This window comes from Pezoporus flaviventris, unplaced genomic scaffold (genome assembly GCF_033815535.1).
Source record: "Pezoporus flaviventris isolate CSIRO_AGI_PZ_B2104156 unplaced genomic scaffold, CSIRO_AGI_Pfla_v1 ptg000083l, whole genome shotgun sequence".
Taxonomy (NCBI): Eukaryota; Metazoa; Chordata; class Aves; order Psittaciformes; family Psittacidae; genus Pezoporus; species Pezoporus flaviventris.
In genome coordinates, this window is record NW_026892631.1 from 13,758,538 (window position 1) to 13,785,695 (window position 27,158).

The window sequence follows — 27,158 nt, forward strand, 5'->3', positions numbered from 1 at the left end:
GAGAACACTGGGGCTGTTCAGCCTGGAGAAGAGAAGCTGTGTGGAGACCTCAGAGCAGCTTCCAGTGTCTGAAGGGGGCTACAAGGATGCTGGAGATGGACTCTTCATCAGGGACTGCAGTGATAGGACAAGGGGTGATGGGTTCAAACTGAAACAGGGCAAGTTCAGGTTAGATCTAAGGCAGAAGTTCTTCCCTGTGAGGGTGCCGAGGTGCTGGCACAGCGTGCCCAGAGAAGCTGTGGCTGCCCCATCCCTGGCAGTGTTCAAGGCCAGGTTGGACACAGGGGCTTGGAGCAACCTGCTCTAGCTGAGGTGCCCCTGCCCACGGCAGGGGGTTGGAACTGCATGATCTTAATGTCCTTTCCAAATGAAACCCATCTGGGATTCTATGATTACCTGTGCACTTCCCAATGATCTAAGCTTCTAGAGAGACAGAAGATTCAATTCCAATTTCTGAGTGTGCAGATAGGAATAACAGATGGGGTTTGAAATGCTGAATTCCCAGCTCACGCAAGCTGCTGGGACACTTATTTACACTGGATTTTGATATGCTGGTGGGGAACAAGAGGAGGCTGGCAGGGACAAGGAAATGGAGGAGTTGTTTACTGGAGGGGCATATCTGTTACACTCCCACACCTAAAGGTTTGGGATAAAGGCTAGAGCCTGTAAACTTCCCAGGATGTTTTCAAACTGAACATATTCACAACACCAAACCCAGATTTGCTGTTGGCTTCAGAGTACTTCCAACTGAGAATTTCCAAACAGAGAAGACACTACTTTTAGATGACCAGAAAGGAGGTATTCTGGGGTACCCCTTCAAAACTGTTAAGTAAAACTCTTCCTCAGTTCTTAATTCAAAGGTTTTGGCACAGGAATTATATTGAAATCAGGTTGCGTGGGGCACCAAAAAGAATCTACAGCATGTCTTGCACATCTGCCTAAGCAAAGGGGTTTGGGGGAGGTTTAAGGCTTGAAGACATTGGTATCATTCCCACCAGTGCTCCCTACCTCAAGATCCAAGCAGGGACAGCTACACAAACCACTACTGCATGGTACTGGCTATCACGGTAACAGAGACTATGTGAAGGGAAGGAATGGTCAGAGCCCTCCTCACCTGCACAGACCTTGCCTACACACTGGTCAGGAACAACACTTATTTTCCTCTTGATATCTGTAAAGGATTGTTGACTTTGCCCCCCCAAGACTTGGGCAGCTCCAAGGAAACTGGGCTGCTTCTTCCACAAGCTGGAGGAAAGGTGTCCCAGGCCTAGGGAAAGACAAAGGGGCTTTCTGCCGCTGATGCCACTCTGGCTTTGTCAGGGAATATTTGGAGGCTGTTCATCCTTTACTACTAGTCAGATAATAGCAGGGTTTTATTAATGCTGAATTCTACTTTTTCACCCCAAAATCCACTATCCTTCAGACTCTGCAAAAGACCTCGAATGCTTTTTCTTTTAATGTAGTAATACTGTCCAAAATCTAAAGAATTAAAAAGAAAAAGAAAAACCTTTTTTAAACCTCATTGAAATTTTACTACAAAGGAAGGCCTCAAGCCTGACACACGTGTTGTCTGGAGGAGAGACCCAGCCAGAGCTCTTTCTGAAAGCTGGTACTTGGGCCTGATTCACAGCAAAGACCTTTGCTGTTGCCAGTTGCCTGGGAGACTAGAAATACTATTCAGGCTTGGAGGAATCTTTTGTCTCAAGCTCTGAAAAAGCTCTCACTGAGCATTTTAGGCCTTCTTCATTTTTGGTCACTTTAGCGGACAAAAGGAGGCAGAAATTTGTTATGGAAGGAAAACCAAGCATCCAGAGAGCTCAATCACTGGCACAACAATAACCTCAAAAGAACAGCTCAACACCACCTTATCTCCAAGAAAAGAAAACAACTGCAGAGTAAAAGAAAAGCTTCCTTCTACAAGTATGATAAGCTAGTTAGTATACTCTTTCTTCTAAGAAAAGGCTAGAGAGCACACAGGGTAAGAAAATACCGCAAGGGCTCAGGCTTGCTGCCACCAGCAGCAATAAAAAAGCCAGAGAAGAGGTGGACATGCTCTGTCCCTTCTGTTCTTGATTTTCTTGTGTAGAACACATTGAGGACAGAAACACAGGTCCTTTAAAAAAGCAAAACTATACACACACACACACCGCCCCCCCCAGTGTCCTAAATCTTTTGTAAAACTTACTAAGCACCTGATGAACCAGCCAAAATGATTAACAGTGTTTCAATAATTCCAGCCCTTTGGTACAATGGCACATTTTCATGCTTATTTCTATTAAAGATCTGGTATCAGCTGCTCAGAGAAAAAAGAAAACAAAACAACAAAACCAAACAAAACCCAGTGAAAAACCTTAAGGAAAAAAACAGCTTGCATTGCATAGAAAACCACAAAAGACACAAGCCATATGTTTGAGCTGGTCTGCTTACGTTCCTGATAGCTACTTTTGAAGTCAGTGTTGTGTGTCTGTAAACTCAATTGAAGTTTAGAGAACCATTAGCCTGAGTGCACAGGCACTAAACAACATTCTTTCTACAGTGAACATTTCTAAAACAGACAGTTTTCAAGTATTCCAGATGATTGGCAAACGTCCCTCAGTTGAGCTCCCTGTACATGGAGTACAGGCATAGCTGAAGCGTTGCTTAGGTAGCACATGAAAATGAATCTAACATACCTGGGAAAGTCAGCAGATAGTAACCACAACTATTTTGTTGCTTATTCAACAAGCCATTGGTAGAAACTGGACAGGATAAATCATCCCATGGTTTACAAGTCAAGCGAACCACTTAAAGACTACCCTAGCACAGCTCTCCAAGGCCAGAACAGTAACAGCCAGGCACAGAAAGTATTTACAAAGTAGAGCTGCTTCCCTACGCTGATAAACCCTTCTGTTGACACTAGTACCCACAAGAATCTTTACTCGAAAACTTTAGCCTTCCTTCTACTGCTATTCTTAAACAAACAGACAGGCAGCACTAAAATACTGCCTTTTTCTGAATGAGAACAACTTCAAAGCTTACCCAGACTGCAAGCATCTGCAATATACCTGCTCTTTCATTTTCATTAACCTGCATGCATTATATTTCAGCTAATAATTAAAACTCGGGTTGTTTTTACAAGCCTTTCTAAGCAATCTTGTAGACCAAGTTATCATTCATGAATTATACACTATATTGCATCAGCAGAATAACCAACAGCAAGCCCGAATTAGATGTCATCAGAGTCATAAACTGATTAAGATATCTTATTAACATTGAAAATATAATGAGCATTCTACATACCATTTTCACTATGTCAGCATAAGCTGATTCAACAATCACTCCACGATTCGTTGAAACATATTCAACCAGTTCATTCAGTGTTGCTCTCTTAATTTCTTTGCTTTTCAGGTCTGAAACAGAGTCCATGAAGTCAAAGAGGACACAACACTGTTGCAACTTCTGACAAAAAAGATCTTGCTGCTCACTGAAGGTGGCATCTATGAAAGAAAAACCAAAACCCAGCAGTTAAGTCCAGAGAAACAAACTCTGCATTGCTAAATCGCTTGTTGGCTAACATTTGCATTGCCATCAGTTTGTCACTATGGGGAATAGTATGCTCTGTATAGACAGCAAATTAAGAAATGATGTTGTCAAAACTGAAAATATCTGTTTAAGTATATTAGAGAATGACTCACTATTCTCAACCTGTGTTTCGTACAAGAAATAAAGAGTAAACATATGGCAATAAATGTATTTATGAAAAATGAATTAACTTTATTTGAAATATAGACATGAATAAGTACCAAGTCACTCTCATCAGAAGTCATACACAGCAGCAGTGCATCATTCTAACCTCCCATTCATCCGATTTGGCTCATTCTGTTCCCTAATCCTTTATTATGTAACCTGGCTTAAAAACTGCAAAAGCTGCTTTAAAGGAACCTTGTCTTTTTACCCCAATACAAAATACTTCACATACTTTAGACCTCATGTGATAAATGTTTTCCTTAAGAATCAACTCCAATAATTCAAAAGGATTAACCCTGGATTTCCATGCTTTGGCCTAACTAATCTATTACAATCTTAGTCACATCAGGTTTACCAGCTTTTTGGCCTATTAAGACAACGTGTTTGGCTATGACTTGGCATTTTCATTTGAAAGTGCAGTTTCTGTCTAAGCTGATAAGCAAAATTCCTCCATTAGTATTTCACATTAGCTCTCAAAAAGGATGGATTAAGTACCATACACTTCAAATACTGTAACTGTTCAAAAGTTGCATGATCACAACAAAAGCAGCTATGGTTCTGAGAAGTTGGTTTGGTTTAATGCATCTTTTGTTCTTGTTTTTTATTGGTTGCTGGGGTTCTAAGCCACTCCAGCAACATTGCATCACCTCATTTAGCAGTCAGTTGGGATTCCACTTGTTCTGGTGAAAGATTAGTTCTAATTTCATCTGCAAGAAAGGAATGTTCTCCCTCTGAAGCATTTTCAAGGCCTGTCGATCACCAGGCAACTAATCCCTTAGCTTCATGCATTCGCTGTAGTATTGATACTAGCACTCCTGCTCATCATAGGGAAATTATCAAGACAAGAAAAAGGCAATTGCCCTGTAAAACTGAATATGCAAGTCTCGCTTCAAAATTCAAACAAACCACAGAAAGACCTCACGCTTCTCCTGATTGTTTTAGGATTATTCTTATTAAACCAACTTCATTTTAAGTTTTAAATTTAATAACTCACTCAGGTAATGCCAGTTCCTCAGGTTTCTTACCAAAACACCTTCCATTTAGTGGCTGGAACAACAGTCAACAGTGGGTTTAACATTCAGTCATTATCTGATAGACTTTTTGTTTCCATAAGCAAAAAGTAATAGCTACAATGGACTGAAACCCCTCTGCTGCAATCCCAACTGTTCGCTCTGCCCTGAGAGTTCAAACACCGTAAGACTGTGGTGCTCCCTTCCACAGCTATGATCCTATGAACTGAGCAGAACAATTTCGGTGAGCTTTTGGAGAAAAGCTACCAATTGCTATTCCCTTGCAAAGACCAGTTCATACTTTGGAATGGTAATTCTGCCATGGCACCATTTTTCTGTGGAGTAAGTATCTTGCGAGCTGCTTATTTCACTCAGAGAACAAAGGTGTAAAATCATGAACATCAGCTGCAAAAACAGTTGTAAGTTACACAACATTTCAGCTCAGATCTAATACTCTACAGCGAATGGCATGAGTAAGTATTGTATCACAGCAACAAAGCAGCAACAGTGACATGCCGAGGATCAAATCCAAAATGCCTAATTTAAGGAAGAGATGCAGGGAGGACAGCTCTCTGAACTAGCTCCAATGACAGCCAGGCTCAAACAAGAGTCAAACCTACTCTTTTCTTCCCTACAAAAACTTAGCTGAACTCCAAAGTGCAAAAACCCAGCAGTGAGCTGGCTGTATTTAGCTTATGTTCAATAAGACCAAGTGTCACTAATCAGTTTCCCAGCAGAGAGCATCTGAGTGCTCCTAAGAGGGGTCAAAACAGACTAAAGATCTAGGGTTAAAAGCAAGTAATAGGAATTCAGACAAAATAATCAAATCACTTATTCCCTTCCCCAGAATATTAAAGAAACCCCTGCATTAGCCCCTTTCAGTTAGATACGAGTAACGGATCCTATCTCTCCTGCCATGCACCACCAGTCCATTTCATTAGCAATCTGATCCGTCTCAACTAGACATGTTTTCCCTAATGAAAAACTGCCCATTAATCTGGTTTGTTACTCTCATCATTTAAAGCAAAAACAAAGCAAATCTTCTTCTACACATATATCCATTTGCCTTACTTACAAGGGGAATCATAAAGACCTCTACAAGAGGTGTGCACCCATGGTAATAAATCAGGTAATAAGAAAGCCAGATCTGTTGTACCGGCACTGCCCATCTTCATGCGCTCAATCCCTGCTTGACACATCATGCATTCGTCCCAGGAATGCTATCAGAGATACCATGGGAACTACCAAGTGATTTGGGAGAATGTGTCTGTCAGATAGTGCTCTGAACTTTTACAGCCTTGTATTTAACCATCTCACTATCCCAGCACAACAGAAGCTACACAAGTCTACACCACAGCAAAATCATATTGCAATGGTTTATCCCAGTTCTATGAATAAAATGAACTGTGGCACCGTAACTGCATCATACCAGAGCTTTTAGCTTTAGTAGTTTAACAACCTGTGTCATGAGACTTTAAAACCAGTTTAAATTTAATACCTATCAAGATTTACACCATACATCTGAAGCTCAAGATAATGGCTTCTCTTCAAATACCCCAAATAACATAAGGACCACAGAGGATAATGTAAGCTCAAAAGGAGGAAAGGGAAAAAAAAAAAAACAACAAACCCAAACACACTCATAAGGAGGCCTGAAGCATTAAAAAGGGAACAAAAGCATTCTATCCTATCTAGAAGAGTATCATACGCTAAAGCACACCCCAGAAAATAGTCTACACACCATGTGATCGAGGTGATAGAAATGCGATTGCCTCGACTTTGTCTTCTACATGCGGCTCGACAGAAGTGTGATTTAGGACATTCTTTAAATCCACTGTTCTGTTCCTTGAGAAGTTGGTTGTAAGTTGATTTGAAGTCCTTGGGAAGGTAATAATGACATTTTTAGGCAGGCAGAGAAAGCTGATACTTAATCATGTGTTAGGAAATCCTAAAGACACTGATTTCCATCTGACACCAAAAGAGCTGCTGTAAACTATGATCCACTTCAACCATGCCTCTTTCTAAGGATATTCATTGCCTCTGGGCGTTTCCAGGCTAGATGGTAGAAAGTTTGCAACAGATGAAAACAGTTCATTTGGTCACTGTCCTTCATAACACTGGAATTCTCAACAGACTGTTCCTACTACTTACAAAAACCTGACAATAGCCACAATATCAAAGGATAAAAAGTTACAAACAAGTTGAGTCGAAGTTCCTCTGAGCCAAAGTTATGAAACACTAAAACTGTTTCATTGCACAGATCTGTCTGTAAGTTGAATGCTTTCAATTTTTTAAGGTCATCACAAGTCTACCCATAGAATATTGAGTTAAAAGATGAATTTCTTTCCGGGAGGGCCAAAACAAAACATAGATAGGGACAGAGAGTTCACAATCACAGAGCTACCTCCCTGGCATGTAACTGGAGAGACAAACACCACCGTATCACCAGCCAGAGGACTACAATGACATCTTTCCACAGTATATTTATCTCTTACGTTTACAGGCCCTTCTCTTGGAAGGAAAGGACAGATTCTTCTTTCTCAATAAAACTGTTTTCCCAAGATCTTCTGTACAAAGCCAGAGAACCTAATGTAATGCTTGCTTCAGTAGCAGGAGCCAGAAGCTGAGTCCACAAAACCCCCTCTCTCAACTACACAAATTAGGAGCTCAAATACCATCCTTCCTTGCCAATGGAAAACAAACCCTCTCAAACATTTGCAACAAGTTCCCAGTGGGTTTTTTTTAATACCTCTAATTCAATATTTCTATTTTTCCCTGAAAAAGCTACCCTAGAAGATGCAGAAGCCAGAGAAACGACCATGAAATTTTCCTCTTGAAGCAGTCCACACACAGCCCTTTCCAACACTTAGGGGACAGTGTTCTTATGGAATGAAGCACTGCATCTCTCCTTACAGTAAACGGGGTAAGGAGAGATGGCAATCCTACACTTCTACATAATTCCCTGACAAATTGAAACACAGACAAGGACCGATACGTGACAAGGATCATGCCACAGTTATGTTATGTACTCCACAATGCGAAGTTCAACATTTAGTCTTTGCTGTCTGGTTACATTTACTGTACTATATGCAGCTGTACTCAACAGTGGATGTATGTGCCAGAGCAGAATGAAGGCATAACAGACATGGAGAAAGAAGAACATTACTATGAGAATCAAGTGTTTGGGTTTGTTTGCTTGTTTTATTTCTTTCTTCACATCACTGAATTATCAACACTTGTACAAGCTCTTTTCAGTTTGGTATTAGTTTGGAAAGGGTTAGTCTGGTAAACTCCGCCCCTGCCTACATAAATCAAGGGAGTCCTGTTTAATCTAAATTTAAGGTTTATTTTTGCCCTGGGAAGTTCTTGCGTGCATTGTGATCTCTCATAGAATCTGAGTGTCAGTGGTTATGTTCTAGGCATGATAAACCATTACGAAATGGAGTTTTGATGTTACAACAGGGGACAGACAGTGTTTCCAGGCTCTCAGAAGCCTGCATCTTGAGCTTGACAGGCAACAGCATAGTTGGCCAACAATGAAGAGGAAAGAAGTCTCCCCCGACTACTCCTTTGCCATTTATTCCTCTCTTCCCTCCTCTGCTCTCAGTCACGTCCATCCCTCAACACTGCCTCTGGAACCTGTCAGACTCCTCTGTGAGCTGCTTTAACTCAATAACGTGGCTGTATTAGTGAGGTTAAATGGCTTCTGGAGGGGCCTGATGTGCCCTGGCACAAGATTAGTGATGGGAGCAAATACTCCTTTCAGCTGCAGTGAGCTGCTTGTTAGCTCACTCTGTAACCACATCACCCAACTCTAGAAGTATGAGAACTGAAAAATCTTACTCACACATTAAGTGAGCTACTTTTATGAATAATAAGTTTGGGGTTATGTGGGGTTTTTTAAATTACTTGCTTCGGTTTTCTTTAAGTTCCTTTTTAAAGGAAAATGCAGCCCCTGTATAAAATCATCACAATATACTTAGCTATACTGGTAGTCTATAATATTCTCCAGGAACACCATACACCCATGACAGAAGCTTTTGGTAACTCAGCAGCCCAACTGAAACTGGTGGGGCTACTCAGACGAGCACTCATGCAGCACCTTAGGTATCCAAGGAGTCTTGTCACCAGTATTTTCAGGTCTTCCATGCAGAAAAACTCTGCCACCCTAAGGAATAAGTACCATTTCTTAATAGACATGGGTTGCAGGTTTCCCCCTCCCCCTCCATTCAGAGTTTAACAGCATGAATTTTCACATTACCTGTTACCCCAATGCCTACAGCTGAACTCTGGAAAGGGCTGAGTAAGTTCCTCTGTGTGTTTTCAGTCAACAGAGCTCTGGCCTTCCAGGTCAGATAGAACAAGATTATACATCTCAAAAGTCATCCAAGTCCCTACACAGTAGTATGTTTGCTCACAAGAGGAGTTTAGTAGACAACAGGGTAGAATAGTATTCTCAAACTCTAGGCTACAAGGAAATTCATACTACATATAGGAGATAACCAAAACAAAACTTGGCACAGAACTAAAGGTACAGAAGGCATTTTGGTCAATCCTGTCTAGGACCTGTGTGCTCATACTAACCAGCTCTTCATTTCAGAAATCAAAAGGACTGCAAAGGAGCAATCTGAGATAAGGAGCAGAGCTGAGCTTTTGCTGTGCTTCACCAGGAATTGCAGTGATCGGACAAGAGGTAATGGGTTCAAACAGGGGAAGTTCAGGTTAGATAAAAGGAGCAGGTTGCCCAAAGAAGTGGTAAATGCTCCATCCCTGGCAGTGTTCAAGGTCAGGTTGGACAGAACCCTGGGCAACATGGTCTTGTGTGAGGCACCCCTGCCCATGGCACTGGATGATCTTAAGGTCCTTTCCAATACTAATTATTCTATGATTCCACTTACAGGCAAACTACGCTGCAGACAGTGGTCATGCAGGACTTCCACTAAGAGATCCACATGAACAGTACTTTAAACGTAAACTGTGACACCCTACTGCCCCTGTAATGCATGATTTATCTAAGTTAACATACACCTTTCTCCAACCAGCTGTGCAAAGTCATATTAAAACTGCCCAAACCAACCAACCTGGTAAAAATCATCCAAGTAAACCTCCATTTCTCTTTTGAAATTGATAAGAAATCAGAACATTTTCTCATTAGAATAGTCTGGATTTAAGATTAATTCTGTGATGCATGCCAAGGGAAAAGGGGGAAAAGAAAGAAAAAGGGGAAAAAAGAAGAAAGGGGAAAAATGAAGAAAGGAAAAGGGGGAAGAAATGAAGAAAGGAAAAAGAACGTTTATGAAGTTACAAAGGCAAGGCTATAGACAATTTGAAGTGTCTTACTAAAAGCACTCCTGGAAAGCTCTCTTCCATCCAGTAACAGATATTGTTTGTTCAGTCTCACATCTGCCACTGCACATGGCCAGCAGTTGACCTTAACAAATCAGTCCTGAATTTGAAAAGCCTATGCTGATCTAACAACATCTGTCACAACTGCTGTGCCGTGACTCCTTGCAGTGATGGGAAACTGCAAGTGTCTTATCTTGATTGTTTCTACCACCTTCCAAGCCTTCTTATAATTGCATGGAGTTAAGAATTTCCAGCTACCACATTAAATCCCCCAATTTTCATGAAGATTTCAGTCAACCAAGACACTTTGTACAGTAAGAAAGTACCCTGCTGAAGTGCTTTCATCTCAATAGCTTATTTTGTGCTCTCTAGTTACAGAAAGCAACATGCAGTCAGATGCAGGAAGTAACAGAAATTATTCTCTTGGTTCTCAAAAAGGCAGTAAGCCTCTAGTAACCAGGTCTGCCGAATTCACCTCATTTCTACCATGCTTTCCCAAAAAGGAGAATTAAAGCACCACTGATTCCTTAAACACTCAAAAACCTCAGACATACCAATGACTGGAATCAGAACGTAAAAAAAAAAAAAAAAACAAAAAAAAAGTCATCCTTAACAAAGTATGGAACTCCAGTACCACAAAGGTTTCCTCAAGAGCACACCACCGGTTCAGACTGTAACTGAAACTCAGCTCCATGCACGAACAAGAAAGGTAGAAAGTAAGAATATTGTCCAATGACCTGACACAGCTGAACCAGTGCTGCTTGTGAAAGCACTGAGGAGTTGAGCAATTTGTGCTGTTCAGAGTGATACCATATTTATTACAAAAGGCAAAGAACTTTGACTTCTTATACAGCTGAAGTGTACGTTTTCAAACCCTATTATGCTGCTCCTCTTGCATTTGAAAGCAGCTTTCTTCCACACTAAGCCAACTGTTACGCTCCCCCAGTGCATTTGTTTTTGCATTTCATTTCTTGTATTGGCAAACACTGCTACTGTATTTGCTGTCTATGTTTCAAAATCACCAAGCAGTTTTAATGCCAGGATGGGCCTATCTTGAATGTAACCAGAGACTCAGAGGTTAGTGATCCTGCCCCTCCACACTATTCTTGTGAGACCCCACTTGCAGCACTGTGTGCAGTGTTGGTGTCCTCAGCATGAGGACATGGAGCTGTTGGAGCAAGTCCAGAGGAGGCCACAAGGATGCTCGGGGCTGCAGCACCTCCCATATGAAGACAGGCTGAGAACATTGGGGCTGTTCAGCCCGGAGAAGAGAAGCTGCGTGGAGACCTCAGAGCAGCTTCCAGGGTCTGAAGGGGGCTACAGGGATGCTGGAGTGGGACTCTTCATCAGGGACTGCAGCGATAGGACAAGGGGTGATGGGTTCAAACTGAAACGGGGCAAGTTCAGCTTAGATCTAAGGCAGAAGCTCTTCCATGTGAGGGTGCCCAGAGAAGCTGTGGCTGCCCCATCCCTGGCAGTGTTCAAGGCCAGGTTGCACACAGGGGCTTGGAGCAACCTGCTCTAGTGTGGGACATCCCTGCCTGTGGCAGAGGTTGTAACTGGATGATCTTAAGGTCCTTTCCAACCCAAACCATTCTGTAATTCTATGATTCTCTCTTGCATGCAAGACATTAGTCCTACAGAGCATACTGAAATGCAGCACAGGTCTTTGTTATGGTAAAACACACATGCTTCCAGGAATTCCTCCTAATAAGAGGGCAAACAAAGGTGAAAAAGTCCTGGGTGTATAAACAGGTCCTTTCTTTAGAGTCTAACCCGGGTTACACAGTATCAGTGGCAAGCTGAAAGCACCCCCAGAGAAGCTGGTACACAACAACCTGCTACTCCCAGTAACTCCCTCATGTGCCAGGAAAATGAACCAGCACCAAGACCCAGATTACACAGAAAGGGAAAAGGCTACAGAGATTGTGACAAGGTGGACTCCAGGAACCGCTTCACATTGCTCTGATTCTTAGCAGGGTGAATCTGAACAGCTTTGCTCCCTATTTTACTGCTCCAAACCCAGCAGCTGTAGTAGCCTCTACGTACATTACACCAGGAGACAAAGACAGCTGAAAAGCAGTTGACGAGGTTGTGTGCCACACAGACTCAGCCAAAACTGCAGCTCAGTACCCACTACACAGTGCCGTATCAAAGCCATTCCCTAGTCACAAAACGTCAACACTTTGCATGACCAGAACCAAAGAACCAAACCAAACTGATCTGCACTTTCTAAGCTTGAAAGGACAGAAACTGTATTTCAATTTAAGTTCCCTTTTTGTCAAGTCAACTGCCAAACCCCTGTCTGACTGAAATGATGGTATTTTATAATGAGTGAACATTGATAAGTATGCCACAAGTGGATCTGGTCTGGGCTATTGGCTTTAAATATATTAACTTGTATTCTTCCCCAATCATCCCCTCACCTTATTGAGGCATAAAGCTCATTTTGGGTAAGATGCTGAAGTTGCTCCAGTTTGACATCACACTGGAAAATGCAAGTTGACATTACAAATTTGTGTTTTCCCAGAAACTGAAGAAACACGTCGTTTTCACACAGCAAAATCAGTGCTGAGTGCAATGTAAAAATACCTTTTCTTTGAAACCAAGGAGTACCTGCTGTTAATACTTCAGAGAAGCACAGAAACTGATTCTGCAGTTCATGTTGCACTTAGCTGTTATAAATGCGTGAAGGGGATGTACAGGGAAGTAACTTAATAGGAAATCTGCGCCAGAGGAAACGGCAATCTGGCTTTTCAAAAGCCAAGGGAAAAAAATTCCTCTGCCCTTGAATCCCTGTAAAGCCAGGTGGAAGTTACAGGTATTGGATTAATTCTTCAGATAAATATGCACTTTAAGAATAGGCTGAACCAGTGTTTCTTAATTTTCGGGTTTCTGAGGCAGATGAGCTACTTTACAGTAAGTGGCATAGTTAGTTCTTCCTTACAGTAGAGAGAACTGAGATTAAATTCAACTGGAAACACAGGTGAAATCCTGGTTCTGCTGCATTCAGCGACCCCACTCCCACTGACCTCAACGGGACTATGCCATCCTGAGAGGATGAATATTCAGGCACTTGCAGGATGTCTTTACCCACTTCACTTAAACATTTAGCCTCCTGAATAAAAGGTTGAGCTACTTTTCTCATCAATTTTAACCATACTCTAAGAGTTCTATCAAAAACTGTAAACATGAAGCGTTTGTTAAAAAGGGATCCTACACATAAGTATATTCCCATTTGGCAAAATCTCTTGACTGCTTTTAAACTGAATTTACACAGTTTTGATGCCCTGAGTTTATTTTGCTCCTGCTTCCTACTCTTAAGGGAAAATACACAGCAATATAAATCACTACTCCTTGTCCTTCCTGGCTGTACTGTGGGACCCAGCCTACACCTCTTTCAGGCTTCCCACACTTGCATCTGGATTTTGCATCTCAAAATAATGCCTGGATTCTGCTTCCCTATGGAATCCAACAGTGCTGAAGTGCACAAAGCGATTTCACATCTAGAATTCAAAATCTAAGTTCAAGTCTCATCATTTGTTGCTGTTACAAGTAGCGTGGAACCAAAACTTATGCTGCTTAACTGACTTCAGTCTTACATGTATGCCACACTTTCAGCACAGGAGTCTGAATAAGAAACATCATACGCTTGCCAAAAGCTTTACCCAGTTACACTAAATGGAACTCCTTTTTCTTTTTAAATCCGTTTTATTCCCCTACACTTCCCCACAGAATTTTACTTGAGGAGACACTAAGAAAATAAAAGCTGTGGTTTTATTTTTTAAAGGCCCAACCATCTACAGAGCCAAAGTAACCTATTAAATCACTTCTGAAAGTTGCCTTGTTATGCTAGTTCTCAAATACAGCAAGAGCTGAAATAGAGCTGTTCCCCCTTTCATATTCAGACAAATTGCTGTGACTTTTATTCCTGCTCTTCTTCAGAATCATAGAACAGTTAGGGCTGGAAAGGACCTTAAGATCACTGCACCATGCTACACTGCCCTTTTCTACCCTTACTCACCCCACCTCCTCTTTCTGTTCTTCTGAGAAGATCGACAGTGCTGCGTTTGCTTCTTATTCACAGCTTGACAGCTCTTCAAGTGTGTCATGGTCTTGGACATAAACTGACTTGGGTATCAGTCAGTACTTTGAAAAAGCAAAGCTGCGTAACATACTGAAAGTCTTCCTGGTATGGTAGGGAGTAGCTGTAATGTCTTCAATTCTCAAGGGTTTAAAAATCACTTATTAGAATTATAATATCTTGAATGTACATGTGCAAATAGCATTTTTGTTGTTACTCACACCTTGACGTCCCAGCTCCATAGCAAAATTCATACTTCTCTTCTGAACCCTACCTTATCCATGAAGCTGACAAAAGCTACCAATGTCACCAAGCACAGCCTTTTCCCTTCACCATATTCACAGCAGCAATACATACTGCTGCTTTAGCAGGCTACAAGTCACCTACAATCCTGACCAGACTGTCTCTTCCCATAGCCTCCATACCCTTAAAATACTAAGGCCTAGTGCCCTGCATCTGCATTTCACTGGCCTTTCTCAGCTTTACTTCCCCTCCCTTCCCCAAACATGTAGTGGCCAGAAGCAGTACTACTCAACACAGTGAATTTTGTGCTCTACTCATGGTTATGTTCTTGTTTTTAAATTCTCAAGACCCTCATTTTGTGAGCCAACTCATCTGCAATCAATTCCTGATGTACAAAACAAAAGCCCTGAGCCCACAAAGTTTCAGGAAGACCATGTGAAGTTCAAAAACCATGGCTGCAAGGGAAACTACGAAGATGCTAGAAGACAGTATGACAAGAAACACTTCCAGTAAGTTTCATGGCCAGCAGGAATGCCGAGACTTTAAACACTGAGCTTACTACAGCTACTGGACAGGAGGTAGCTTCTGCAGTCTCTTTCCACTCAAGCTTCTTTAACCAGCCCACCACTTTCACACTATTCCCTCACCAGTAACACACTTCTGGGCTCCTTGCCTGTAAAAAAAAAGACAAGTTTTCCATACACCTAGTTGCTGTGCCTAGCAGCATTACAGGCAAGAAAACCAAAGGAAAGCCATGCACAGCAGCCTCGCACAGCATAGGAGGTGAGAGTAGCTCACCTTCAAGATAGATACTTCAGTAGATATAGAATAGCACAGTAACTACTGAATCAGTCTTATTACTGACCTGCAACAGGTACTGAGCACTTTTGGAAATTTGCAATAAACTGTATCTTCGTCAAGAACTACATGCTAAGCTCTGAAGTACAGCAAACATCAAGCCTCAAGGCAGTTGGTTTTTTAGAATCACAGGATGGTCTGGGCTGGAAAGGACCTTAAAATCATCCAGTTCCAACCCTCACACTACACCATGTCACCCAAGGCTCTGTCCAGCCTGGCCCTGAACACTGCCAGGGATGAAGCACTTACAACTTCTTTGGGCACTCTGTGCCAGCACCTCAGCACCCTCACAGGGAAGAACTTCTGCCTTAGATCTAACCTGAACTTCCCGTTTCAGTTTGAATCCATCACCCCTTGTCCTATCGCTACAGTCACTGACTAAGAGTCCCTTTTTTTTATCTTTTAATCTTTTTTTCTCTTAATATTGACACTACACAATTTATTTTTCTTCCAGTCTTAGAAGCAGTTCAAATTGTTTTTTTGCTGAAACTAAGAAAATTAATCTGAGGAACAGTTCCAAATCAAGCTGTCCATACTTGGCATGGAAAACTTCAAGTCCAAACGGTTTAGTAATGCTGTAAGCAGCTGAGAATAAGGTCTTGTGGAGGAAAACTGTAGGCAACCTTAACTATGAGGAGCTCTGCCTTCAAGTCAAAAGTACACCATGAAATAGGCATCCCACAGACACCATACTTCATTGGCCATGCACTCAGAAAAACTTCACAGCAACTAGTTTAGTGACTCTGTGATAAAAATCAGCGATTCAGACATTAAAGAGAAGCTGCCACAGTAAGTCCAGTTTGTAACAGAGCATTTTGCCACAGAAGTCTTATAAAACAGGCGTTATTTACTACCTATTCATCTAGTTCGGCTGTGGTTCAACTTTCCAAATCCACACACTGTTACGGAACTATAAATATAATTTTAGCCTGCTAGATTAAGCCAAGAGTCAGGACTACAATAGCATAGAAGCTAAATGTTGTACCTTTCCCAATGGAAGGGTCTTTTTTCCTAAGAACACAACACACACCCCTTCTATGCTGATATACAGTAGTAATCTGTCCAGAACTGTTGGCATCACACCTCTTCAAAAACACTGAATGCTTTTAGATAGATACTTCAATATATACATATACACATATAAATAAATCTGTAGATTGAAGTCATCTTCTTTTGACCAGATAGCCTGGAGCAATAAAGCAATTCCATCTGTATCTCCTACAGCAACTAACATTAAATTCAGCACCTGCAAAACTAATATCTGCCTCAACTAGAAAGCAACGAATATGGAAAAAGAAATCTGATCCTAAGCTGGCACACAGAAGATGTGAAAGATTTAAATAGAAAAGTTCATGTGAAGACTGTCAATAGGCTCTATATTTAGGAGTTACTCTTGATGGGAGTATATTCTGAGACCAAAAATTCAAGTCTAAGGATAAAAAGGTCGATTTGTTAAGAATAAAAGACTAAATGTTCCATAAATGTTCCATAAACGAGGAACAGTTCCTTAATATAGAAAACAAAAACAATAAACAGTGAACTACATTAGAATATTAAAAAACAACCCTAAAGCTTTTTTAGTCATTATAGGTTCTCCATTTCTCAAGACTGCAACTTCACTAACCAGAAGTTTTGACTGCTTGGCAGTATGCCCTCCTCAGATCACACGTAAGAGTTAAATCTAAATTCCTTACAGAACATCCTCATTCTTAGCCTGACATGAAGATTCTCTCCTACGGAAAATCGCCTGCAAGAAGACTGCAGTTGCAAGGGATGTTGAATACAAACGGTAGAGGATGGGGGACTGCAGGAGAGGAAATGACAATGAACCACAAGGGATACAAAAAAAAGTGCACATCTGAGACAGCAAACTGACATTTCACAAACATTTATTAAGGCTGTAGTAAATATAAACCATCCTAAAATTCTGAAGGACATTTTCCTTTGGGGAGCAAAGGCAACTTAATATGAGAAGAGAATTCCTCTCAGCTGTTTTTAACTCTGCTTATTTTTGTCACTCAAGCACACACTGTATGACTCAAACTAGTCAAAGCTGAAGGTCTGAAATGACCCTGATAGATGTAGTAACATTAAAATTCTACCCATAAGCAAGCTTGTTAGGCCTTCCTGGAACATTCCCACAAAAGCTTAGCTTGAACACAGCACCTGGTTTTCAGCCAAACCCCGCCAAGCTCTCTCAAGGGGTCAAGTAAAGAAAATACAATTGTTAACACCTATTTCAGGCTCCATATTTCACTGCTGAAACTACACACTGGTAGGTTGTCTTAAACGTGTCTTATTCCAGGGTACTTCACCACTTTCCGAGCCCCTCAAGAGATCACTGTAACGATCACTTGCCTATGGCTGAAAGATTTCTGGACCACTTTCCAGTGGTTCTGCTGCAAGGAACAGAGATTTCTATGTGGGGAGACAGTTTCATTTGGAAGCGAAAACTGAGAATTTCTTTTCATGCATTTGCTCACTGATATAGTATATTTGTTCACATGATGTAGTAAATAAGCCTGTGGTGACATGTATCTTCCCAAATGGATATTCACTACTGAGAAGATCACGGAAAGGCATCAGGAAACGTTTATTCATTCCAGCTGCACTTGACATGCTGGGTACATAGGGGAAAAGAAAAAGGTATTACTTACTTTACAACCTGACAGACCATATTAACAGTACTAAAAGCAACAAGTTGTGTTTTCTATTCACCATTTCCACCTGTATTTTTACATGCTTCTTCACTCAAAAGTGATAAAAACGAGTAGGTGTACTTTTACTGTATTGAGTCAAATCAAGCTCCGAGGTCAAGTTGCACCTCTTTTGTTAGAAAATGAAGATGACCTTACAGTCCTGCAGTCTCGTTTTGAAACACCCTGCTATTGAGACAAAGATGTTAAAAGATGTTAAGATGTTAAAAATAACACTTCCTTTGACAGATTTCTTTAAACTCAACACTCTGAATTGCCCGTGGAGTGATAAAATCCTGCTGTTAACCAGCATGTTATTTTGGCTGCACATTTTTCAAAGGATTTGCATGATGCAAACTATAAAGTAACAATGAAAAGGAGATGGGAAAAAAGTAACTTCAACTTCTAAGAGGTTTAACATTTTAAATACTGTCACTGGGTCTGCAGTTGTTTCTTATTCAGCTTTTACAAAATGCAGTAAAATGGATAGTCTCCTGAATAACAAATACATAGGAAACCTGCTTAACTGAAGAACACATTGCTAATTTATTGTATGTATGCTGACATCAAGCAGGTTTTGCAGTTTCTAGCTAAAATGATAGCTATATTCACATACAATAAATAAGCTGAATGTTAACAACACACAGTCTTGCTACCCCTCATCTCAATCTCACTCCCACAACAAAACCTCCAAAGAGAAATGCAACTACTATTTGGGACTGTTCCCTACTAGTTACGGATAAGATTACTTCTCCGAGTAGCAATACACTATGCAGCCAAAATAAGGCATTTTGGTCATACACAGCAGCAGGACGATTAACTCCAGAAATATGTACTTTTAAGATTATCTGTCTACAGGCTTTCCAACAACACAACTACAAAAGCATGTTACACAACCCGATCTGGCCATTTCAGTGCCAAACAAACAACAGTCCCTAGATAAAGGGGAAAAAACACCCACAACATTATCTACCCAAGAAAGCAGTTTTTAAAGTGGATGAGTACTTTTTCTTCTGGAACACCTCTCCTTCCAGGTAAATCAGTCTTTTAGGCCAGTATGACAAACCTATTGGGGAGGTTTATATTTCATTTAGAATACCTGTTTCTGAAAAGTAATGAAAAAAGTAACTATAAACAAGATGAAATATTTTACAGCAGATTAATACCCAACTGCTTTTTTCATCTACAAAGCACTACTTTTCTCCCAATACAGGCTTCAAACACCTCACATTTAACCATTTATTAGAACATACCTGGAAAAGCAAAGTCTTTTCATCTAATTTCCGAAGTGCACGCTGTACAGGCATCAGTATAGTGAATGTACTTCACAGCCCCTGTCAGAACACTGTCTACTACTCTGTTGATGATACCGCACTGGCAGCATCACAACTATTATCGAATTCCATGTTAACTTCAACGCAAAGCTTCATCTTTCCTTTATTAGAACAAAATGGTTTATAAATGCATATAGAGAGCAAACACTTCCTTTCCTACACCTTTTTTTAGTTTGGGTGGCAGGGGAGGTTCAAGAGAGAAAAGGAAGAAGAATAAGGCAGATAGAGAGGAATCATCCTACGTCTTAGAGCTACGATTTCCCAATCCTCTAACATCACAAACCCAAGGGAGAAAACATGCAGAGCAGTGCTGCCCAACTTCCCAACAACTGCATATTATAACTCCTAAAAGCACACTTTGCCCACAGTTTATGTTCTGAAGCAGGTTTAGAGGACAAGTCTTTAAATCATAAGCATAAAAAGTTGTGATTTTCCTTTAAGAACTTAAGGCAATTCAAACTCCTATAAAAACTCTGCCTAACTGAAGGAATTCCTCTGATAGTTTATGACCTCAAATTTCCAAACATCTGAGCTGCTGATGCCATGCAAACTTTCTCTGTATTAGAAGTAAAAAAGCTGTAAAACCACACTCACAAAACTGTAAGACTTAACCATATAGAGTTACAAATTTAATATTAAAGTCCCAGCTCAGCAAAGAATGTAAACTTGGGCATTTTGCTGACTGAAGCTGGAATTACTCCCTGCATAAAGTCCGTATGTTTAACTGTTTGCTGGATCAGGATTCCAGCTTTCTGAAGTCTGCCACCTATGTGCAATATTTACCAAGTGCTTTTACAAGGTCTCGAGTGTTGCTTTATAAAAATGCTCTCTGAGGAAAATACACTGTCAAAGCAGCACATGAACAGCAGGAGCTATCAGTTTAAAACTGATTATTCTGGTTATAAATCCCTCAAATCAAACTAGTGCACTAACACAGGACACAACTTCACAGAGAAAAGCAAGCCCAAAACAAGCAGCAAGAACACCCCTGCTGCTGTTAAAAGTAACACCCGAAGCTGCTGCAACAAACATGCTAAAAAGCCCCCAAAACTCCCCTTGTTATTCCCCTGCCCAAGCTTATTTGGGTTCAATAACACTTCTGCCAATAGCCAGTTCTGTTGTTCGTGGACATCTGCCGCTCAAGAGTAGGGAAAAATGAAAGTCTTGAAATACTACAGACAGGGCAGTAAAAGCCATAGAAATCAAACAGGAAAACAAAAATACGCAGTATCCTGTAAGATTTTTAAGTTTGCTCTATTTAATTCAGGTTTTGGGTATTTGCTGCCAGTCATCAGACTTTTTCCAGCATCACAGAATCACAGAATCCCAAGGGTTGGAAGGGACCTCAAAAGATCATCTAGTCCAACCCCCCTGCAAGAGCAGGGTAACCTAGAGTACATCACACAGGAACTTGTCCATGCAGCTTCAAAAAACATAAGACTTTAACACCTGTGCAAGTAAAATTAATACGCTGGGTTCCGGTACGGTCATCTCTCTCCCTTATTTCCCAAGTCCCTGTCAAACACTTCAGTTACAAGTTTATATTCTCTGCCTAATCGATACTTTTTAAAAGAAGAAATACCGGCAAATTTATTTTGATGCTCAAATGTTGCAATTAGCTTCTGTTTTATTTCTGCAATCTAACAAACCGAGTCTTTTCAGATTTTAGCTCCCGTACAAAGGATAAAACCTGCACTACCTACTTTGCTGTCAGCAGTGCCAGCATCTACAGTTTCCATTCACTTGCCAGTGCTCCCAGTACACCACTATGCAGGAGAAGGCCTCTGAGGCAACTCCTGATCATTAAAATAAGCCAAGACGCCATTCAACTACTACCCAAAAGTGATGGAAAGGAACCTAGAAGCCAAACGCCAACTCTCTCCGGTAAATCAGCATATTATGCCACAGGCACAGAGTTCCTCTTTGCAAAGTCCCCCCGTGGGAGGAGCCACCACGCGCTCCGAGGTTTAGGAGCTCGACTACCAGCACTCCTGAACTCACCGTCCACATCTTCCGCAGAAAGCCCTCAAAAAGCAAACCTGCCCGCCCTACGCTTCCTCCTAAGTTACTCAGGAAAAGGGGGGCGAGCTAGCGGAGTCAGTCCCTGGGGCAGTAAAGGAGAACCAACCTGTACAACACCTATTTATACGAGTAGAGGAAGCACCCTGGAAAGCACCGGGAGCGGAGGAGGACACGGCTAAAGGGCAGAGGGTGCAGAGAAGAGGCCAAGCCAGGGCAGGCGGCCACAGGGCAGCGCGGGGCACGCGAGCGGTGTCAGAAGACAGCCCCGGGCGACCGAGGGCACCGGCACCTGTAGCCGGAGGGCTGCGGTGCGCAGGAGAGGAGGGGGGAAAAGACGCAGACGGGTACCTTTGAGCTGGGGCAGCGGCGAGAGCTCCACCTGGCTGCTCTGGCTGCGGAACTGCGAGGAGCCCTGCGAGCGCTTCTGCCTCTGAGCCTTGCGCACCGATTTCCGTGTGAAGCCATCCACTTTCTCCGCGGCAGAGATGGCCGCCGACATGGCTGGGCGGTGAGGCGGCGCGGGGGGACGTCGCACTCCAGAAGCATATATTAAAGCGGAGGAAGAAGAGGGCGGCCAAAAAAAGGGCTTAAACAAAAACCACAAAACCCCCACAAAATCCAAGAGAACGGCAGACCCAGGTCCCCCTGCCCGCGCACACCACACGGCCGGGAAGAGGGGAAGAGAAGGACTGGCGGCGGGCGTTCGGGAGGCTCCCGGGTCCGGGCTGAAGCCTGGCTCCTCTGTTCCTGCTTCCCTCGGCGTTTCCTCTGGGCGCCGGGCCGGCTGCCGGGGAGGCGGGGGGGAGCGGCGGCCGGCGGGGGAGCGGAAGAGGGGGAGAAGGGAAGGGAAAAACAAACAAACCAACCCAGCGACAACTCCGCTCCGCCGGGCGGGCGGGCGCCAAACTTTCCCGCGGCGGGTGGGGGCAGCACGGCCGGGACTCCCGCTCTCCTCAGGGCAGGGCCGGTCTCTGGGAAGCCGCTGCCCCGCTCCCGCCTCGCTCGCTCCGCGTCCCCTTCAGCCAGGCTCGCCTGCGCCAGCCCGCGCCGAGCCCGCTGTCATCGGCCGGATTCGCCTCTGGGCCGAGCTCGCCGGGAAGGCAGCTTCCACTCCCCGCTCCTCAGCCGCTCGCTTCCACACGCCCCTGTTCTCTGCCTTCAATTGCCGCCGAGTGCTCCCCGCGCCTCTGCCGTCATCCTGCCTGCTCCAAGCTGGGGCCGCCGCGAGGTGCCCGCCCGCCGCAGCCGCAGCGCACCGAAGCCGCCGGGCGTGGGGCCGCGGAACTTGGCGGAGCGAAAGGAGTTGAGGGGAGGAGAGAAGGGAGAGGGGCGGTGCGAAGCTACCGCCAAAGGGGCAAGAAGAGGCGAGAGGAGTGGCAGCTGCTGGCGGCGCTGGATGATTGACGGAGCAGAACAGCCAATGAGAATAGAGGATCGTGGGACACCTCCCGCCCTCCTCCTCGCTGAAGGGCTTGGGGAGGGTGCGGGAGTGAGGCGGGAGTGATTGACAGTAGGATTGTCCAATTGTGAGGAGGGGCGGGGCGGGGGGCGGAACTTACCGAAAGAGAGGGGTGGATATAGAGGGTGGGACGGACGCCAGCCAATCCGCGCTGGGGGGCGGGAAAGGTGGGGGTGTGACGTCGCCGCGTAGCTACGCCCACCGTTACGGAGGGTGGGCAGGTCTTTGCTGCCTGTGCCGCCTGGGTCCGCTCGATGGGTGACCGGCGGCGGGGAGGAGCTGCCGCCGGGACCCGGTTCTCTTCCCGTCGCGGGCGCCCAGCCTCAGTCGGGCCGCGGTCAAGCCGGGGACCCGGCTTTGGTGTCCTCCGGTGTGGCTGGGAGCGCAGCAGCCCGCTGGGTGCTTTCAATAAGCCGTTAGCAGCCGGACGGGGGATGCCCCTTATGGGGGGAAGCTACGGGAAGGGGGTTCAGCAGCGAGCGAGGCGGTCCGTGCCTCTTATAGAAGTGCTGCTGCCTTGTGTTTCCCCTCACTCCCCGCGCATCCACGTGTTGTGGCTTCCGTGCCTCTCCGGCTGAGTTCGGCTCCAGAGTATCCGCGTTACCATAGCGCTCACTTTCTCCCGATTCACAGTCTCGTTTGTAGGCTGAAGGCACAGAACTGCCCCGGACAAACACGTGCTGAGCTTTCCAGGAGGGAATGTTTATGGAGTAACTCATTGCTTCTGCTTTGAGCTACGAGAGATGAGACCCGAGGCTGCAGCAGCACGTCAGAATCACGGTGGTGTGTGCCAGTCTGACTGCTGCTCCGTCCCGCTTCCATGTGGGAGCAGCTCCCCCTTTGGAGCTCCATACATGTGGGATGCCTTCGGCTGTAGTCATTCCCGTAGAAGTTTTATGCACATCAGCACATTTCTTCTTACTACATGGTTTTAGGTGCCAATTCAGCAAATAAGTATTTGTATATTTTAAATACACACTCAAGTTTCAGTAGCTGTGGTAGGACATAAATACTGCAAGGTAACCAGAAATGTTTGCTAAATGCCTTCATGACTTAGAGCTTAATCTTTATATGTATAGGCCATAAATCAAAAGCCAAGTGTAGATTATAGCTTTATGCAAACATAAAAGAAGACTGAGACTGTGGAAGCCTGTTCAATAGAAACTGTTGTCTGTGTTTCCTTCTGTCATTCCTTCCTTTTTACTTTCCTCTGTCAGCACAATGTTTTAATGTATGATTATTACCTGTGCATCTCCCAACTTCCTTGCCTTTGGGAAGTCATCTTCAGTGTTTCAAAATAGAGGGATGAAGAGTTCTCTTAAGAGAATTCCCTTCCTATGTACTTTAATTTCAATTATGGATACAGCATAGCTAGAAATAGCAGGGGACAAGCGTAATATGCTGTTATCTTTCTTGCAGGTGTGTAGACTTTGTAGTTCTTTATCTACGACCAAATCCATTTTACAGACAACATGGCAGCCTTTGGGCGCCTGTCTTTCAAACTGCCAACTCATGGGTTTGTTGCAGTAAAAATACCTTTGCGTTCCTTACCTGGTTAATTCAGGGTTTGCCTTATGGCTCACAGCTCCTATCAAGAGCACTCAGGCCTGGACCCTGTGTCGGTGTGTTCCTCTCTTCCTGCCTGCCTTCCACCAGCTGTCATTCTCCTCTGCACCCATTTTTAGAAGCTGACACTGCCCACTGTCCCCTGTGCACTGTTTATTGGCAACTCAAGCCTTGCTGCATGCTTCCAGTGTGAAAGAGGCTGCCTGAAAGTTTCATCAATTAAATAGCTTGAATTTTGTTAATGAAGAGCTTTATCTGAGTGCTGAGATTTAAAATCTTTTCTTCTTCAAGTATTTTCTTCTTACAGGGCTTTGCAGTGGCTTTCATTGCTGTTTATGTTGTAAAAGCCTGTTGGCAGCTGAAATTCATGACGCGAAGACCTTGGTCAATAATAGGTGTAGGCTTGCAATGATAGGATTTTCATATTGATTGCACTGGGAGATATTTCCAGACCGTATCTTCGTGTATCGCTCGTAACAGAAACATCGGTGAAATCTGAGTCAGCAAAAAAAAAAACAAGCTGGTTTATTCTCTTCAATAAATGAAAAGTGGTTTTAGCTGTTGAGTTTTGTTTTGTCTTTTTAAGATAACTCTTCTGTTTCAGAACAGAATCGGCAGCAGCTCTACAGACCAGCCAGAGCTTCCCAAACTGCAATGGCAATGTTTGAGTTAACATCCACTCAAAGTTAGTGGCATTACGTGGGAAACCATTGGAGCATGCAGGCCTGTGGGACTGGGGTGTTTGGAGAGAAAACCAAAAGCAAGAGCGCTGGCTGTCAATCTGAAATAGCTACGTTTGAGAAGGCTGGAGATTGCCCTTCCCTGCTTTCTGCACATACTGCTTCCTACACAGCTGCCGGAGCTGCTCTGAGTCAGCTTCTGAACCTCCTGGTTTTGAGAGTGTATTTAAAGGCACACAGGTTATGTGATGCCAGGTTATAAGCTACTGGCTCCAAACCCAATTCATCAAAGTCTGAGGTCTCCGCAGAGAATGCTGTGAATAGTAATTTTATGCCAAGCTATTCCCACTCTTAAATTGGAGCCCTCAGTATGCACTGAAGCACTGATTCTGCAAAACCACACGCGTGTCTCTAATTTGACTTGGAAGAAAGCTCATTATCATTCACAATCATTATTCAGAACAAAGAAGCAACATTCTGGAGCAGATTTAACTAAAAGTCACACTTGCGGTTCTTTTCATTCAATCATAAGAGATTTATTTCCTTCTTAGCACCTTTTTACCCAGAAGTGAGACCTTTTGAAAAGTGAATGGGAACATGATATACCATTAACTTGTAGAAACCTGACTAACTTGGCACTTCGAGTACCAGGTTGCTATGGAGTTTTTACTACGGGGAGTTGCCTGGCTGCTAGCAAACAAGGAGTTAACTGTAGCTCTGCTTTCCCATTCTGTACTGATGCTTAGAGGCCAAGTTACAAGGAATCTAGCTCTTCTCAGAGACAGTGGGAGGAATATCTTAGTAAAGACGTTACGGCATATCTTCTTAGTAAAGAGGATGCCCTAAGTGGGTGAACCCTCAGCCAGGAAGGTTTGTGGAGAAAGAATATGAAACCTTACTTTTATTTCCCTTTCAAAGTGAAAATTTTTAAGGAAAAGCCCTGTTGGCAACAGCCGTGCTTATATTTACAACTGCACTGTCTTCAGTACTACCCCCATCAGTTTTTTAGGGGTATTTCAGCTAACTTAAAACACTTTTCGAGCTGAAGCTGCGCTCTTTCAAGCATACATGGAGTTAAGTTTAAGCACTTGTACTGTCCCAGTAAAACCAAGTGTGCTATTACTCACTTCAGGTTAAACTGTATGGTTACATACTCTGCGGTCTTCACTGGCTAGTTGCTATCTAGCAGAAGTGTTCCTAAGTCTATTGCTTGATGAATCCTTAAATAATACAGCATTGGTTATCTCAGGGGCCATCTGGCACCTTCCTCCCAGAGCAGGATTTGAAACTCTGGGATTGGAAGGCAGAGATTAGCTGATGAGGCCTTCTCTGTAAGAGCCTTGGGTTTGATTTCTTTTGGCATACCTCTGGATAACATCAAGACAGTCTTCCCAGGGAAAACTGTGTGAATGGATATGGGCAGGCAATGGGTTGTTAAAACTAGCTCTGATTCATGTTGTTACTTTAAAAGACCTCTTCATTTAACGTTCTGTCAGGCAATCCAGCACGATTGTGTTGCAAAGAAAAGATGTAGTTTATCAAGTTTCTACACACAGGCACACACATATACACTGATCCAATGAAAATGCATCCCAGTTTAACTCCTTAATTCTACCTGTACCTTGAACCGTCATTCTGGGTGGAAGCAGTGCTGTCTGAGAACTCAGCAGCAGTCACTTTGGCTCAGTAAGATGCAAAGCATCCCTCAGGGATATAGGTTTACAGCTAAGCTTTCAAAGTCAGTTAGCATCTTTGCCGTAATGACATTTCCATACAGAAAGCTACAGAACATGAGCATATGTGTATTTATTAAGCTGTTCTCTGTGCTGAAGATTTGTTTGCATTTTATATATAAAACAGGGAAAGATCTTCAGCAAAAGGAGTGGATTCATTGCATTTTTAAATGTAATAAATGGCACCTGTATTCATTGAAATACAAAATAACCCTCCCCAACAACTGACCACCACTGCCAACAACAAAAAACATGTGGCCTTTCCACTACCACTTTCTAAATGCTTTTGTCTAGGGCAAAGCAGACCTTTGTAAATGCCAATGAGCACTATCCTCAGCTTTAGTGTTCTATAAAGGTTGTTCAACACAGCACACAGAAAATGAAAGGGAGCTGTTTCTGTT

At 43.2% G+C, this 27,158-nt stretch overlaps 1 protein-coding gene across 1 annotated transcript in view; it reads right to left on the reverse strand.

Moving 5' to 3' along the window:
* Nucleotides 1-22,536, reverse strand: part of PPP2R5A (protein phosphatase 2 regulatory subunit B'alpha) — a 45,895-nt gene extending 23,359 nt beyond the window's left edge. The window contains exons 1-2 of the mRNA XM_061475448.1: nt 21,668-22,536; nt 3,280-3,476 (exon numbers count right to left, since the gene is read on the reverse strand). Of these exons, the coding sequence (XP_061331432.1) occupies nt 3,280-3,476; nt 21,668-21,818 (348 nt within the window). The 5' untranslated portion in view covers nt 21,819-22,536. The remainder of the gene's footprint in view (nt 1-3,279; nt 3,477-21,667) is intronic.
* Between the last annotated feature and the right edge of the window lie 4,622 nt (nt 22,537-27,158).